This window comes from Bubalus bubalis, chromosome 5 (genome assembly GCF_019923935.1).
Source record: "Bubalus bubalis isolate 160015118507 breed Murrah chromosome 5, NDDB_SH_1, whole genome shotgun sequence".
Lineage (NCBI taxonomy): Eukaryota > Metazoa > Chordata > Mammalia > Artiodactyla > Bovidae > Bubalus > Bubalus bubalis.
The window spans coordinates 124,734,094-124,751,081 of NC_059161.1; the positions used below are offsets into that span (position 1 = coordinate 124,734,094).

The following is a 16,988-nucleotide window of genomic DNA, read 5'->3' on the forward strand; positions in this document are numbered from 1 at the left end:
GGATGGCATCACTGACTCGATGGACGTGAGTCTGAGTTAACTCCGGAAGTTGGTGATGGACAGGGAGGCCTGGCGTGCTGTGATTCATGGGGTCGCGAAGAGTCGGACACGACTGAGCGACTGAACTGAACCCTTACAGAAAACATGAATTTAGCGAATCCTAGGGAAGGAGAAGGCAATGGCACCCCACTCCAGCACTCTTGCCTGGAAAATCCCATGGACGGAGGAGCCTGGTAGGCTGCAGTCCATGGGGTTTGGAAGAGTCGGACACGACTGAGCGACTTCACTTTCACTTTTCACTTTCATGCATTGGAGAAGGCAATGGCAACCCACTCCAGTGTTCTTGCCTGGAGAATCCCAGGGACGGGGGAGCCTGGTGGGCTGCCGTCTGTGGGGTCGCACAGAGTCAGACATGACTGAAGCGACTTAGCAGCAGCAGCAGGGAAGAAGAAAGGGAAATGATTTGCCAATGTCTGGCACATATTGAACACAATAAAATTGGGGGAATGGATAAAAGGAGGGAATTGGGAAGCAAAGAAGCCATTGATATGTGATGAGGGTTTACCATCGCATGGGGTGGGTTTATCTCAAAGCAGACCTGAGTGATCCAGCTTCCCCAATCCTTGCTGCTGCTGCTGCTGCTAAGTCGCTTCAGTCGTGTCCGACTCTGTGCGACCCCACAGACGGCAGCCCACCAGGTTCCCCTGTCACTGGGATTCTCCAGGCAAGAACACTGGAGTGGGTTGCCATTGCCTTCCTTACTCATCCCCAATGCATGAAAGTGAAAAGTGAAAGTGAAGTCGCTCAGTCGTGTCCGACTCTTCGCGACCCCATGGACTGCAGCCTACCAGGCTCCTCCGCCCATGGGATTTTCCAGGCAAGAGTACTGGAGTGGGTTGCCATTGCCTTCCGTACTCTTCCCCAATCCATTCCCAAATCACTTGGTTCCAGCTTTACCAACCATCGAGAACTTTTTAGACGCTCCCTTGGCCAAGCGCCTGGCTGAGAATTGCGCTGTCACTTGCGACCAGCTCCCTGGGCCGTAGGATGAAGGGCGCAGGCCCGGGCGTAGCGGCGACTCGGGAAGACTGAACTGGAGGGGAAGTGGGAGGGGGCGGGGGCGGGGGCGGTGTGGAGGAGGCGGAGGCCGGCGGTCAGCTCCGCTCCAATTTGTTTGCCATGTCCCGGCAGGCGAAAGACGACTTTCTGCGACACTACACAGTCTCCGACCCCCGGACCCACCCCAAGGGCTACACTGAATACAAAGTGACGGCGCAGGTAAGGTGGGGCCCAGCAGGAACTTTACCCTTTTAACAAGAGCGGGGCCGTGTTTTACTTTAAGGCAAGACGCTGCTGGAGGCTCCCATTTTAGACGACAGAATGGATTTCCCCTTTAAGGGGGGGGGTGGTTAACCGGCCTTAGTTTACTTCTTTAGCCATCAAGGGGCGGGGCCACAGGAGGGCGCTGCTCTTTTAAAAGGGCGTGACGGCAGTTCCCAGACTGCGAGGTGTGTCCACGCCCAATGCATGGCAGCTTGGCGTCAGGCTGTGAATTTCTTTAAATTAACTTGAAAACTGGCTCATCCCAAATATTGATTAGGTCTCCAGTCTCTTGGAGTAAGTTTTGTCTATTGGTTTGTTTGATATTTATATGAAAACTCTTTAAGGAGTTGAATTACTTTATAAATTTTTTCAAAAAATTATGCCTGTGTGTGACTAAAAATTCATACACTTGAAAAGATATAAAGGAATAAGTCTTTTCACAGTCACAGCAGGAAGTCAGTAGATAAAGAGGAAAGTTGGTATATGAAGTAGTAATAACGTTATAAGTGTATAGAGACAGGATATCATGAAAGGGATTAAAAATAGAAACAGTATAATATTATCTGTAGAATGACATACAAGAACTAATTGGGGAAGATTTTTCACTGTAAATTTTTCTGTATTTTTACAATTTTGAAGTAGGCAACTATTAAACAGGTGCATTAATAACTGTTAAAGCAGAAATGTAAAGGCTTCCGAAATGATTTAAATGCAGAATCCTAGATGTTTAAAATGGTCTTTCCTCAAATCTTTTGTCATTCCTGTATCTAAAAAATGCAAATATTAAAAAAAAATTTACAAAATGAAAATAAAAAGATAATCCCAAGACAAATGTCATATGGTGTATCACTTATATCTGGAATCTAAAACAATTATACAAATCAACTTATTTTAAAATGAACAGACTCACAATAAACTTATGGTTACCATAAGGGAAAGGGGGGTGGGGAATAAATTAGGAGTTTGGAATTAGCAGATACAAAACTACTACATATAAAATAGATTAGGGCTTCCCTGGTGGTCTAGTGGTTAAGAATCTGCCTGCCAAAGCGGGGGACGAGTTCGATCCCTGGTCTGGGAACATGCCACATGCCACAAAGCAGCTGCTAGTGCTCCACAACTACTGAGCCTGTGTGCCCTAGAGACCATGCTCTGCAATGAAAGAAGCCACCACAATGAGAAGCCTGCGCACCGCAACTAGAGAGTAACCCCCACTCCCCAAAACTAGAAAATTTGCACCCAGCAATGAAGACCCAGCGCAACCAAAAATACATAAATAAATCTTTAAAAAAAAAAAGGATGAGCAACAAGGCCCTACTGTATAGCACAGGGAACTATAGGCTATATCTTTCTTTTTTTGCCTCACCCCCAGGCATATGGGGTCTTAGATCCCTGACCAGGGATCAAACCCATGCCCCTTGCAATAGAAGCCTGGCATCTTAGCCACTGGACTGCCAGGAAAGTCCCTATAGTTGATATCTTGTAATAAGAAGTATTAGTCACTCAGTAGTGTCCAACCGTTTGTTACTTCATGGACTATAGTCCGCCAAGCTCCCCTGTCCATGGAATTCTCCAGGCAAGAATACTGAAATGGGTTGCCATTTCATTCTCTAGGGATCTTCCCCAGCCAGGGATCAAGCGTAGGTCTCCTGCATTGCAGGCAGATTCTTTACCATCTGAGCCACCAGGATCCCATCTTGTAATAAACTAATAAACTATAATGGAAAAGAATCTGAAAAAGATTATTTGTGTATTTGTATACACCTGAATATTGTAAATCAGCTATCTCAGTTCAGTTAGACTCTTTGCGACCCCATGGACTGCAGCATGCCAGGCTTCCCTGTCCATTACCAGCTCCTGGAACCTACTCAAACTCATGTCCATCAAGTCGGTGGTGCCATCCAACCATCTTATCCTCTGTTGTCACCTTCTCCCACCTTCGATCTTTCCCAGCATCCGGGTCTTTTCCAATGAATCGGTTCTTCACATCAGGTGGCCAAAATATTAGAGTTTCAGCTTCAGCATGAGTCCTTCCAGTGAATATTCAGGACTGATTTCCTTTAGGATTGACTGGTTGAATCTCCTTGCAGTCCAAGGGACTCTCAAGAATCTTCTCCAATACCACAGTTCAAAAATAAGTTCAAAATCAACTATAATTCAATAATAAGTAAGAGTTGAAAAAAAAGAGAGTACCTGGGCATTGCTGGGTCATTTGCTGGGCATATGTGTAACTTTTCCTAGCAATTGCCAGTTTTCCAAAGTAATTGTACCATTTTATACTCTCATTCTCACCAACACTTGATATCATCAGCATCTTTAATTTTAGCCATTCTTGGTGGGTGTGTAGTATTTCACTGGGATATTAAAATTTGCATTTCTCTTAGGACTAAAGACCATATTTTCATTATCTTTTTGGCCATTCAAATATCTTCTTTTGTGGGAGTTGCCTGTTCAAGTATTTTGTCCATTTTGTAAAGTTGGGTTGTTTGTCTTTTTGATATTCATTTATAGAACGTTCTTTTTTTTAATTTACTATTTTCTATACTTTGTTTCCAATAGTCCTTACATGAACTACAAGATTTCCCCTTCTTGTTTGTTTTTTATATTAATTTTATTGAAGTATAGTTGATTTACAATGTTGTGTTAGTTTCAGGTGTACAGCAAAGTGATTCAGCTACACAGATACATATATTCTTTTTTAGGTTCTTTTCTCTTATAGTTTATCACAGAATATTGAGTAGAGTTCTCTGTGCTATACAGTATGTCCTTGTTGGTTATCTATCTTATATATAGCAGTGTGTGTGTGTTCATCCTAAGCTCCTGATTTATTCCCCCATTTCCCCTTGGGTGACCATAAGTTTGTTTTCCATATCTGTAAATCTATTTCTGTTTTGTAAATAAGTTCATTTGCAACTTTTTTAAAAAAATTAGATTCCACATATGAGTGATGTCATATAATATTTGTCTTTCTCTGACTTACTTCACTTGGTATGATGAACTCTAGGTTCACCCATGTGACTGCAAATGGCATTATTGCATTCTTTTTTATAGCTGAGTAATATTCTGTGTATATATGTACCTATAGGGGTACTTTTGACTTCCCTGGTGGCTTAGTAGTAAGGAATCCTGCCAATGCAGGAGATATGGGTTCAATCGCTGGGTTGGGAACATCCCTTGGGGAAGGAAATGGCAACCCACTACAGTATTCTTGCCTGGGAAATCCCATGGACAGAGAAGCCTGTGGGGTACAGTCCATGGGGTTGCTAAGAGTCGGACACGACTGAATGACTAAGCACACACATGGGAGTTATTTATATATCGTGGAAAGGAGTCCTTTGTCAGGTATATATTCCTCAATGGTTTTTCAATATAGTTTATTTTACCCAAAATATTTTAAGCAAGCCTGTTGTGAAAAGCAAAGGCCAGGGTTTCAATGCTAGCAGTCCCCCCACAGGTCAGGAGCCCTCTCTAAACCTCCATTTCCTCATCTCCTAAATGGGCATGTGAATCATACGTGCCTCCCTGGGATGTAGAATAATGAATTGGAGATGTTTGGAAACTGTCAGAGCTACTTCAAGCTGTAGGATGTTATTTTTTAATTCTTATGAGCATGCCCTAATGAAAATGGAGTCTTTTTTCCGTCTCAGACACCAGTCTGCTCTTCACAACCCCCGTGAGGTTTCTTCCGTGTCCAGGAGTGTTCACCCACAGCAGCTTCCTCCTTGAACGGAGGGGTGGCTCCTGGGACAGAACCTCATTCTTTAGAGAACTTGGAGGTCTTTGGTTTCAGAAAGAGATGCAGGGGCTTACCCTTTGAAGGAAGTGAGATAAAAGCCGGGTTGAGGATGGAGCCCTCTAGACGGGCCTTTAGGGCTCCCCCCATTTTGAGACTGGCTGGGACCTGGGACCCTGTACTGGCGTACTTACACTTGCCCTTAGACAAACAGAATACAAAGAAACTTTTAGGACTTCCCTGGTGGTCCAGTTGCTAAGACTCCACACTCCCAGTGCAGGGGGCCAGGTTCGATCCCTGATCAGGGATTTGGGTCCCACATGCAGCAACTAAGAATCTGCATGCCACAACTAAAGGATTCCGTGTTCTGCAACTAAGGCCTGGTGCAGCCAAGTAAATACTCACGTAAACAGAAGGTGTGTGTCAGCCGCTCAGTTGTGTCCAACTCTCTGCATCCTCATGGACTGTAGCCCGCCAGGCTCCTCTGTCCATGAAATTCTCCAGGCAAGAATACTGGAGTGGATAGCCATTCCCTTCTCCAGGGGATCCTCCCGAGCCAGGGACTAAACCCGGGTCTCCTGCATTGCAGGCAGATTCTTTCTTATCTGTGCCACCAGGGAAGCCTAAATAGTTAGATAGATATTTTTTAAAAAGACAAAGAAGCTATAAGGGACTCAAAATAACTGCCTGCATGCTAAGTCTAAGCAATTGTGAACCATGAGATACAATAAGGCCATAAACCTACTGCCACTTCAGAGGTGCCTCTGGCGCAAAAGCAGGGTGCTGTGCATGGTGCCTGCACACCGCACCACCAAGGGGATGAGCTGATCACTCAAGCCACCCCTCGGGCCCAAACCATTTAAGGAACCAGCCAGCCCTCCTCGGAGAGAGTGCATAAGGGTCCCTGTCGCTTGTTTTCCATCCCTTGTGCTGCATCTGGGTTCCATTAACGCCTTGCCTGATTTTCTCGGCCAGCCTCATCAGTTTCTGTTGATTAAAGAGTCCAAGGACCCAGGTCGGTAACAGTTTGACAGATGAAGAAACTAAGGTACATGGTACAAAAACTGCTCAAAGTTATACTCAGGGCCTTAAACCAGGACCCCTTGATACCACTGGCTGAAGGGCTCTGCTCTTCTGAAGGGGACTGGGAGCTAGCTGGGCCATCTTTCACAGGGGATGGATGTCGGTCTCACTGGTTTTTGCCTTTCTTCCTCAGTTCATCTCAAAGAGGGACCCGGAGGATGTCAAAGAGGTGAGCCTCATAGGAGGAAGGGGACCATCTCCCGATTCCAGATCCAAAACCAGTGCAGGGACACTGGTAACTGCACAGACCAGCGCCCCTCTCTCCCTGGGAGGAGGGGCTGCTGTGCCCTAACGCGCACACAGCCTGGAGCCCGGCTGGGGCTGGCGAAGGCCGCGTCCCACCACTGCTCAGCCCAGTCAAGTCACGTGTCCCTCTTAGGTGGTGGTCTGGAAGCGGTACAGTGACTTTCGAAAGCTGCACGGAGACCTGGCCTACACCCACCGCAACCTCTTCCGCCGCCTCGAGGAGTTCCCAGCCTTCCCCCGCGGCCAGGTGTTTGGTGAGTCTTGATTCAGGCATTCAGGCCAAAGATGGAGATAGCATTGGGCAAAGGGGACACTTGCTGCTGAGGGCTGGATGGAACGGGTCTGAAATTCCTGGCAAAGATGTGTTTCAGACCACTGGAAGGGCCCTTGTGTGTGTGTGTGCTAAGTCACTTCAGTTGTATCTGATTCTTTGTGACCTCATAGACTGCAGCCCGCCAGGCTCCTCTGTCCATGGGATTTTCCAGACAAGAATACGGGAGTGGGTTGCCATGCCCTCCTCCAGGGGACCTTCCTGACCCAGGGATCATTAGAGACGGTCTCATTTTACACATGGGGAAATGGCTCTGCCCTTTTTGTGTGTTGAGCCCTTTAATATTAATTCCTGTCCTCATTAGCCCCATTTTCAAGATGAGGAAACTGAGGCTCAGGATGAAGGGGCTTGAGCCAGAACTCCAAGCCACAACCTGGTGTTTCTTCTAGATCTGCACTTGTCTAGAAAGAGCAGCCATGAACCACCTATGGCTGAGGAGCACCAGAAATGTGGCTAGTCTGGACTGAGATGTGTTTATGGGTCAAATACACTGAAAAAACAGTGTAAACTATCTCAATAGTTGATATATTGATTATATATTCAAATGAGACTATTTTGGATATACTGGGTTAAACAGAATATATAATTAAAATTTAATCTGTCTCTTTTAATTTTTTTTTTAAATGCAGCTCCTAGAAAATTGTAAATTACATATGAGGCTTATATTATATTTCTCCCAGACAGGGCTGGTCTGTTAGTTGTGTCTCTGGACTCACAGGAGATGTTCTTGTGTAGCAAGGTGAAAGGTCCTCGCTAGCAAATTATGCCAGGCAGTGGGATAACTCCCCCTGGCAGCACGATAACTAGCCCAGCGTTAAATAACTCTACATGATGCCTGGAACCGAGCAGAGAAGCTGTAAACACGGGGCTACTTTCTGTGTGACCTTGGGCAAGTCACTTCCCCGCTCTGAGTCTTACTTTCCTCCCTAATACATTGAAACCATCTGAAATTATTTGTTTCTTGTTGGTTGCCTGCTTCCCCCTGTATGGGATGTAATAACCATGAGGGCAGAGACCTCGCTTTGCTCTCATTCGCCTCCTGAACCAACCACATAGTAGGTGCTTAATACTCATCTGGTAAATGGATGAATAGGGAGATAGGTCCCTCCTTGCGAGACCCTTGCCCCAGGCAGAGCCAAGGTGGATTTCTGGGAGAATGGGGTAGGGGCCAGGGGGCTGCTCAGATCCTCTCAGGCAGGACCAGGAAAAGTGGCCTGGAGGCCAGAAGTCCCCGTGGGTCACTGTTGTCTCCTTGTCCCTTGTCCTGGCGGGTGCAGGCCGGTTTGAAGCCTCGGTGATTGAGGAGCGGCGAAAGGGGGCCGAGGACTTGCTTCGCTTCACTGTGCACATCCCCGCGCTCAACAACAGCCCCCAACTCAAGGAGTTCTTCCGGGTATGTGCGCCTGCTCTTCCCCGGTCCTCAGCACCTGGGAAGCGTACCTGCCCACAGGCTGTCCCCTGTGACTCCCCCAGCTGGTCTTTCTCTCGTGCAGGGTGGGGAGGTGACACGGCCCTCCGAGGTGTCCAGAGACCTGCACATCCTGCCCCCCCCTCTGATTCCCACACCACCGCCTGACGAGCCCCGGGTCCAGCCTCATGAGACCTGGTTGCCCCAGCCGCTTCCTGCAGAGAGAAGGGGCCTTGAGGAGTTGGAGGTGCCAGGTACGTGGGGCGGGAGAGCGAGCCAGGGTGGAGGGTCCAAAGCCTGTCTGTATGGGGAGTGGGAACCACTCTGTCCTCAGTGAAAAGCCTTTCCCGACTCCTCTACCACTATCCTGCTGGTGAACTCTGCCCAGGTCATTTTCCTTCTCAGGGCTATAGTTTGTTAATCTGTAAAATGGGCACAAACTTTAAGAATGGAATTGTCTATGCCCGTGGTTGCTGCAAGGCTTCAGTAAGCGGGTAATGACATTTTGAAAGCTGGGAAATAATAAAAGCAGGCATGAATGTCCCCACTGATCTGTTCCTCAGCGGACCCGCCACCATCCAGCCCTGCTCAGGAGGCCTTGGATCTCCTCTTTAACTGTGGGAGCACGGAGGAGGCATCCAATTCCCCTGCCCGAGGCCCCCTCACCGAGGCTGAGCTTGCCCTGTTCGACCCCTTCTCCAAGGAAGGTAACAAGTTGGGATGAATCGGGTCGGGGTAGGGTGAGGGGGTGGAGCTGGGCAGGAGGTCCTTACCATAGGGAGGCATAGCCACCAGCTGCACCTTGCCTGTGTAAATCCGAGAAAGGCGCCCCCTGTGGGCGAAAGGTGGCTTTGATGAGAATTAGAAGCAGTGCCCCTTCCCAAGGAGGGTGTTGGAGAAGACTCTTGAGAGTGCCTTGGACTGCAAGGAGATCAAAACAGTCAGTCCTCAAGGAAATCAGTCCTGAATATTCATGGAAGGACTGATGCTGAAGCTGAAACTCCAAAACTTTGGCCACCTGATGCAAAGAACCAACTCATTTGAAAAGACCCAGATGCTGGGGAAGATTGAAGGCAGGAGGAGAAGGGGACCACAGAGGATGAGATGGCATCACTGACGTGATGGACATGAGTTTGAGTAGGCTCTGGGAGTTGGTGATAGACAGGGAAGCCTGGCGTGGTGCAGTCCGTGGGGTTGCAAAGAGTCAGACATGAATGAGCAACTGAACTGAACTGCCCCTTCCCAGGTGCTGTTGCTGCCCTGGGCAGCTGGGTACTCCAGCACAGTGAGCAAATGTAGAGGAAATGAGCCTCTTCCCACCATGGATCCTCTCCCTGAGAATGCTTTGGAACCAGCAGGGTGTCACACTGCTCTGGGAGGGTCTGACTTCTTTCACTCGAAGCTCGAGGTGAAGGTTTCCTGGCTGGCTCAGGGTCTGGCTGTAGATCTGAAGGCTGTAGATCCTGTCAGTGAAGGGCAGTGAGGTCTGGGCTCCAAGGACAGCAGAGGAAGCCCCTGGGGCAGCCTCTGGCGTGTGAGGGCACCAGACGTGGAAGGGCCCCCCATGGAGGCCCTGGTCCTGAGCTCCTTGTCAGATCAGGAGCTTGACAGTCCCCAGCTCTGAGACTCAGGATCTTTTCATTTTAAAATTCTCTGAGTTTATGCTATTACTGCAGCTAGGGTGTTGAAGTGGTCAACTGCACTTCGGATCATCATGACAGTTTCATTTTGGCTTCCTCAGCTGTCTTTTTCAGCCTGTTTTGTTGGCTTGCCTTCTCTACCCTTTGGTGACCTCTTGGGCAGCCCCTTGGCTTTCTGATTGTTTCAGGCACTTGAGTTCTCTTGCTCTGGGGTCCGATCCAAACCAGGACCTCAGTCTTGCATCCAGTTTTCAGCCTCACCCTGCGCCCCCTGCCCCCGCAACTCGGGCCTGATTGGTGGCTGGGCCCCCGGCCATGGTAACCAGGGTGTGAGGAATGTCCTTTGGAGGAGAAAGGCAGGGGTGATGTCACCATGGCCGATGAACCCAGCTACAGAGAGGCAGGATCCAGGCACTCTGCCTGGCCCCAGCCAAGCCTTCTGGGATGCCCAGTGCCCAGGTACTTAGGCAAGAGCCTGGCAAGACTCTTCAAAGGCAGCTCCCATAAGATGTTCCCTCGGCCCATGGAAAAACCCCTAAATCCTCGCCCCCACCAAGCTGGAGGGGCACTTTGCTCAGATGCTGCCTCCTGTCTTTGCCCCACTTTGTGGGTTCGTCCAGCCAACCTTTTACCATCAGAATTCTCCAGGTGAGGGGCTGGCACTCATCTCTCTCTCTCTTCATTACATACACCAGGCTCTTGAACTCAAGTACTAGGGTGTCCCAAGATCTCTTCTGTCTTCTGCTTCATGAGCAACACAGGAAGGGCTGTAGTCCAACTGGAAAGTGAAATGTCACCTTACCTTCCTATAAGGCCCCTGGTCTCCACATGGGGTCCCTCTGGTGGGGCTCTAGAGAGGCCCACCCTTCCCTCTCCAGGCCATTGGTGTGCAGTGGTGGTTCCTAGTCCTGCACCTTCCCTTTAAAGGCCTTTTTATCCAAGGTTCACCAGATCGCTAGCCTTCTTTTGTGGAATCTACAGAGGGAATCTTTGACCATCTCCTTGCCAGTCCTAGAGGATATATGAGCCCTTCTCTCTGGAATGTGTGAATATATTCCACCCACTTCTTCCCATTTGGGGCCTCAGCTGAAATTGAAAGACTTTAAAAAGCCTGGAGGTTCTCTGGATCCATTATTCTAAGATTCCAAAGCTTGGAGCATTTCTACCCTTGACCTGGCATGCTTGGCCTAGCATCCTTCAATTAAACTTTGTGAAGGAAATTCTTGGATTTGTTGTAGTCGGGAGGGAAGTAGAACCAGTGACCCGGAGCTTGCAAATTAATGTTAATGATGACTCAATGGTAAAATGTTAATAATGACTCACCTGCAATGCAGGAGACACAGGACCCCTGGATTCAATCCCTGGGTTGGGAAGATCCCCTGGAGTAGGAAATGGCAACCCACTTCAATATTCTTGCCTGGAAAATCCCATGGACAGAGGAGCCTGGCGGGTCTTGGGGTCTCAAAAGAGTCAGACACAACTGAGCATGCATGCACACAAAGAGTTAGGCTACGTTGTACACCTGAAACTTATATAATATTGTAAATCAACTCTATCTCACTATAAACAAAGAATTAGGGAAGTAAGACTATTTTTACAAAAGCACACAAACTCCACCAACCAAATAGATCATGGCTAGTGTGCTATGCACAAGTGGCTTTTGGATTGCTCAGGCACTGAGAAACCCAGGGCAGGTTGTTGGGCCAGAGAGGTCTGGGGTTGGGCAGCAGGCCCAGGGAAAAAGAGGGCCCATCTGACCTGAGTCCTCCACATCTGATGACAGAAGGTGCAGGACCCAGTCCTACCCACATAGGGGAGCTGGCAGCGTTGGAAGCAGAATCTGGAAGGCCGGACCAGGAACCCTGGGAGCCAGGCGGACAAGCAGAGGAGGACGACGAGGACGGAGAGCCCGCCCCTGCCTATCTGAGCCAAGCCACAGAACTCATCACCCAGGCCCTACGGGACGAGAAGGCAGGCGCCTACCCTGCCGCTTTGCAGGGCTACCGGGACGGCGTGCACATCCTGCTCCAGGGAGTTCCTGGTGAGCAAGACTGGAGGCTGGAGGGTCAGGCCTGGGATCCTGGATGGTACAGTGAAGGGAGAGGAAAGTGAAAAACAAGGATCACAATTGCTCCTCACTGACCAATTGTGTAAGCTTGGGCTGCTGCTTTATCTCTTGTGGCCTCAGTTTTCTTATTTGTAAAATGGGGAGCATATATCTGACTCCCAAGGAACAGGGAAAGACACATGGTGATGTTCTGTGGACAGTAAGGAGCTAGACCAGGGGTTCTGAATCCAGGTACCCGCTGAGCCGTTCTGTCTTCCCAGGTGACCCATCACCTGCCCGCCGAGAGGGTGTGAAGAAGAAGGCGGCCGAGTACCTGAAGCGGGCAGAGGAAATCCTGCATCTGCATCTGTCCTAACTCCCACCCCGAGATGGGAGTGGACCCGTTCCCGGGACTCTGGCTCCAGCACTGCCAGCCACCCTCTTCTCTCCCTGGTGCCTGATCTCCTGGTCCTGTAACTGGCTATTTCTGTATGTAACTGGACCAGGAATGAGAAAAATAATGAATTCTCAGCTCCCTGACAACACCTGCCACCTTGGAATCAGGGACTCACATGTCTGATCCTGCCTGTTTCTATCTTGATATGGGAGGCTGCAGCTCTGGTCCGTAAGCCATCTGTTTATCCATCTAGAACCGGGGTCTGCAAACTACCGCCCACAGCCGGATATGCCCCACTGCCTTTTTTTGTAAGGCCCATGAACTAGAAGAGTTTTTACTGTTTTTTAATAGTTGAAAAAATCCAAAATAATAATATTCTGTGACAGGTGAAAATTATAATGAAATTTAAGTATCTAAAAAATAAAAGTTTATTGGAACGCAACCAGGCTTTTTCATTTAGTGTTGTCGACCGTTGCTTTCTCACTAGACCGGCAAGGCTGAGTGATTGGTTGTGACCTGTAAATCCAAGAGTATCTACTATTTTGGCTCTTTGTAGAAAAAGTTTGCTGACCCCTGATCTAGAAAACAGGGAGAAGAGTCCTCAAGGAAAACAGAAAAGAACGGCAGTAAGGCCGACTGAGTCAGGTTATCGGGTGAAGAACCAAAGTGGGTGTACCCACTTGGGTCAGGTGGTTCAGAGCTAAACAATGATAGGATTAGAGGGCGGGAGCCCGGGAAGGCGTGGCTCCACACTTGCCCCGCCTCTCCTGCAAAGCGATTGGTTGCGGAAGGGAACTATAAAGTGGTGCATCATGGGAGTGGTCCGACTATAGCGGTGCACTGTGGTTGGGCTTTAGTGGGACCTGAACGTGAGGAACAGTGTTGGTGACGTTGAACTACAACGCAGAGGATCTCGGGAGGCCTGCACGGAGATCTGTGGGAGGTGACAGGACTCGGTGAGGACTGCGGCGGCCAGACGGGCGGGGGGAAGGTTCAGACCAGGGCAGGGAGGCGGGCCGAGAGGGGTTGGCCCCGCCTTCGCCAGCCTTGGCGTGCTCTCCCGCAGAATGGGGCGAGGGGCCGCCGCTGTCCACCGGATGCTGAGAGCCCGTCCTTTCCCCCCAGCCCACCTATGCCCGGCTACGAGCTGCCCGTGGGCACGTGCCTGGACATGTGTCCGGCCGCCGAGCGCGCACAGCGCGAAAAGGAGTGCCGCCTGCACCGCTTCGAGGTGGTGCCGGGGTGCCGCGGGGACAGGCCCCGAGCCGACCCGCAGCGCGCGGTGAAGGAGTACAGTCGGCCGGCCGCCGGGAAGATCCGGCCCCCTCCGAGTCAGCTTCGTCCGCCGTCCGTGCTGCTGGCCACCGTGCGCTACCTGGCTAGCGAGGTGGCCGAGCGCACCGACGCTTCCTGCGCGGAGGTGGCCAGCTTCGTGGCGGACCGGCTGCGCGCGGTGCGGCTGGACTTGGCCCTGCAAAGCGCGAGCGACGTCGAGACGGCGTTGGTGCTGGAATCGGCTCTGGCTGTGCTGCTGGCCGTGGTGGCGCGGCTCGGACCCAACGCGACGCACGGGCCAGTGGACCCAATGTTGCTGCAAGCCCAGGTCCAGGAGAGTTTCGGTTCTCTGCGCCGCTGCTACGCGCTGGGCGCCGGTCCCCACCCCCGCCAGGCCACCTTCCAGGGCCTCTTTCTGCTGTATAACCTGGGTGAGTCAGGGTCCCCGCGGCAGAGCAGAGTCCGGGACAGTGGAGGCCAAGAAAGGAAGGAGAAGCTTTCAGACCTCACCACTAGCTCCCTCTCCATCCTAAATGTCTCCTAAATATGTATCTCAGCCATTGCACAAGATCCACTGAGCCCCTACATGAACCTTCTGACCAGTCCCTTCCCTTCTCTGTGTCTCGGCTTTCTCATTATGAAAGTGGAGGGGATAGAGTTGGAATGTGACAATTGAACCTAGATAGTGAAGGCACTGGCACCCCACTCCAGTACTCTTGCCTGGAAAATCCCATGGATGGAGGAGCCTGATAGGCTGCAGTCCATGGGGTCACTAAGAGTAGGACAGGACTGAGCGGCTTCACTTTCACTTTTCACTTTTATGCACTGGAGAAGGAAATGGCAACCCACTCCAGTATTCTTGCCTGGAGAATCCCAGGGATGGGGGAGCCTGGTGGGCTGCCGTCTATGGGGTCGCACAGAGTCGGACACGACTGAAGTGACTTAGCAGCAGTAGCAGCAGTGATTTTCAAGCTTTTTCTTTTAAATCTCCATTTCAGTCAGTATTGCAAAACAGCCAAGAACACATATGCCAACAAATATATCTGAGATAGAAGGTTCAAGACTAGATTTTTTCCTATAGATGGATGATGCTTTTGAATTAATTCTACTTAATTTAATGAAATGCTATTGAGTTAACGGCCCACTAATGGGTCAGTCAATCCTAAAGGAGATCAACTCTGAATATTCACTGGAAGGACTGATGCTGAAGCTGCAACTCCAATACTTTGGCCACCTGATGTGAAGAGCCAACTCATTGGAAAAGACCCTGATGCTAGGAAAGACTGAAGGCAGAAGGAAAAGGGGGCAGCAGAGGATGAGATGGTTAGATAGCATCACAGACTCAATGGACATGAATTTGAGCAAACTCTGGGAGATAGTGGAAGACAGAGGAACCTGGTGTGCTGTAGTCCTCCGGGTCACAAAGAGTCAGACACAACAGTGAGTGAACAGCAGATGGGTCAGAAGCTTCGGTTTACCCAAGGTCCCAGTGTTGTCTTTCTCCTTGGAAGGGGAGAAGCAGAATTTGTAAAAGAAACTGCCTTACCAGGTGGACAGCAGAAGGTGTGGCAGAGCCAACTACCAAACCTTGGGGCAGCTAGGGCAGTGGAGAAAGGGCTGGGCTTTAAGTCAGAAAACTTGGATTTGATTGGGTCACCTTCTTAAATATACATGAGCTCTAGGACAGTCTCAGGCAAGTCATTAAATGATCACAGCCTCTTTCCTTCATCTGTAAACACAGCCTCACTTTATTATGAGGACCCAGACTATTTGATGGGATTCTAGAATCACTGGCAACAAATTCTGATAAGGATCAGGAATGGGCTAAGGGGTAGGCTGACTTCCCTGGTGGCTCAGACGGTAAAGCGTCTGCCTACAATGAGGGAGAACTGGGTTCGATCCCTGGGCCGGGAAGATCCTCTGGAGAAGGAAATGGCAACCCACTCCAGTACTCTTGCCTGGAAAATCCCATGGACGGAGGAGCCTGGCAGGCTACAGTCCACGGGGTCGCAGAGTCAGACACGACTGAGCGACTTCACCTTAAGGGGTAGGGAGGGTTGGCTTTGCTTGGGATATGGCGTGGCCAGAGCAGGAGCTGGTGGAGGAGGAGTGAGTTGGGGGTGGGGGAAGGCCAGAGAAGGTGGTTGAAGATTCATGAAGGTGGGAGGGGGATGGGGAAACCTAAGGGGATGGGCTCCCCAGGTGGCACCAGTGGTAAAGAACCTGCCTGCCAATGTAAGAGATGTAAGAGACAGGGATTCTATCCCTGGGTTGGGAAGATCCCCTGGAGGAGGGAATGGCAACCCACTCCAGTATCCTCGCCTGGAGGATCCCATGGACAGAGGAGCCTGGTGGGCTACAGTCCATGGGGTTGCCAAGAGTCCGACACCACTGAAAGGGGATGGCACGGAAGGCGGGCCTGGTCCCGGACTCAGCATCCTCATTCGCGCTTCTCGCCCTTCCAGGCTCGGTAGAGGCCCTTCATGAGGTTCTGCGGCTGCCTGCAGCTCTGCGTTCCTGCCCCGCCCTGCGCACCGCCCTGGCAGTTGACTCTGCCTTCCGGGAAGGCAATGCCGCCCGCCTCTTTCGCCTGCTCAGGATGCTGCCCTACCTTCAGAGCTGCGCTGTGCAGTGCCACGTGGGCCGTGCCCGCCGGGGAGCCCTGGCCCGCCTTGCTCGTGCACTCAGCACCCACAAGGGCCAGACCTTGCCCCTGGGCTTCATGGTCCACCTGCTGGCCCTGGATGGGCCCAAGGAGGCACGGGACCTGTGCCAGGCCCACGGACTACCCTTAGATGGACAGGAGAGAGTGGTGTTCCTGAGGGGTCGTTACACTGAGGAGGGGCTGCCACCTGCCGGGACCTGCCAGATACTGGTGGGGAACAAACTTGGAGGGCGCACTCTGGAAGACGTGGTCATGGCAGAGGAGGAAGATGAGGCTGTGGACAGACCCACAACAGAGGTATGAAGAGGACTGTGTGGTCTCCCAGAGCCCCGAGACTGGGGCTGAACCACTCGGGTTTCTTTTTTCATGATTCCCGCACAGTACAAGGAACAAAAGCTCGGATTGATTTATTTGGGGAGGGCAGGGAGGAGTTGAGACGTGCTGGGGGCGTGGGGGAAGAGGAACCCAAATTGGACTATGCCCTGTCCACCCTGGGCCTTAGTTTCCCTGCTGATCACTGGGGGGTGGCTCTGGTGTCTCTTAGTTGACATTTAAGGTTGGCATTATGCGTCCCATCTTCACTCATCTGCTACCAAGAGCAGTTGGTGGTTTTGTCATTCCCCTCATCCCTGTCTCCTGTTCACCCTCTGCCAACCAAGATCCAGCAAGAGGGAAATTTTCATCTGGGGCTTGTCACTCCCTTCAAGCGTCCACACTTGTGGGACCCCTCCGAAGTTTGAGAGGGTCCTGTGGTCGTGCCCTTTCCTAGCATGAAGGGAGATGGGGACATAGTCAAAGAAACCTGGAGGGGGAGTGAGTAGGATAGAGAGTAGGTGGGAG

At 50.7% G+C, this 16,988-nt stretch overlaps 2 protein-coding genes across 2 annotated transcripts; both read left to right on the top strand.

Moving 5' to 3' along the window:
• The first annotated feature begins 1,101 nt into the window (after positions 1-1,101).
• Positions 1,102-12,650, top strand: SNX15 (sorting nexin 15). The gene is made up of 8 exons (XM_006056507.3): positions 1,102-1,278; positions 6,273-6,308; positions 6,519-6,639; positions 7,994-8,109; positions 8,210-8,378; positions 8,688-8,831; positions 11,548-11,805; positions 12,093-12,650. Exons 1-8 carry the CDS (start codon positions 1,180-1,182, stop codon positions 12,185-12,187), a joined length of 1,038 nt encoding a protein of 345 aa, XP_006056569.1. The 5' UTR covers positions 1,102-1,179; the 3' UTR covers positions 12,188-12,650.
• A 134-nt stretch (positions 12,651-12,784) lies between these two features.
• SAC3D1 (SAC3 domain containing 1) lies at positions 12,785-16,538 on the top strand. Its single transcript, XM_025286641.2, has 2 exons — positions 12,785-13,914; positions 15,949-16,538. The coding sequence occupies exons 1-2, from the start codon at positions 13,341-13,343 to the stop codon at positions 16,449-16,451; spliced, it is 1,077 nt and encodes a 358-aa protein (XP_025142426.2). The 5' UTR covers positions 12,785-13,340; the 3' UTR covers positions 16,452-16,538.
• The last annotated feature ends 450 nt before the right edge of the window (positions 16,539-16,988 follow it).

Bases quoted from the DNA above. Each gene is read 5' to 3' on its own strand.
- SNX15 (XM_006056507.3), top strand. From the start codon at position 1,180: ATGTCCCGGCAGGCGAAAGACGACTTTCTGCGACACTACACAGTCTCC. The intron at 1,279-6,272 runs GTAAGGTGGGGC...TTTCTTCCTCAG, and splicing joins AATACAAAGTGACGGCGCAG to TTCATCTCAAAGAGGGACCC. The intron at 6,309-6,518 runs GTGAGCCTCATA...TGTCCCTCTTAG, and splicing joins ACCCGGAGGATGTCAAAGAG to GTGGTGGTCTGGAAGCGGTA.
- SAC3D1 (XM_025286641.2), top strand. From the start codon at position 13,341: ATGCCCGGCTACGAGCTGCCCGTGGGCACGTGCCTGGACATGTGTCCG. The intron at 13,915-15,948 runs GTGAGTCAGGGT...TCGCCCTTCCAG, and splicing joins CTTTCTGCTGTATAACCTGG to GCTCGGTAGAGGCCCTTCAT.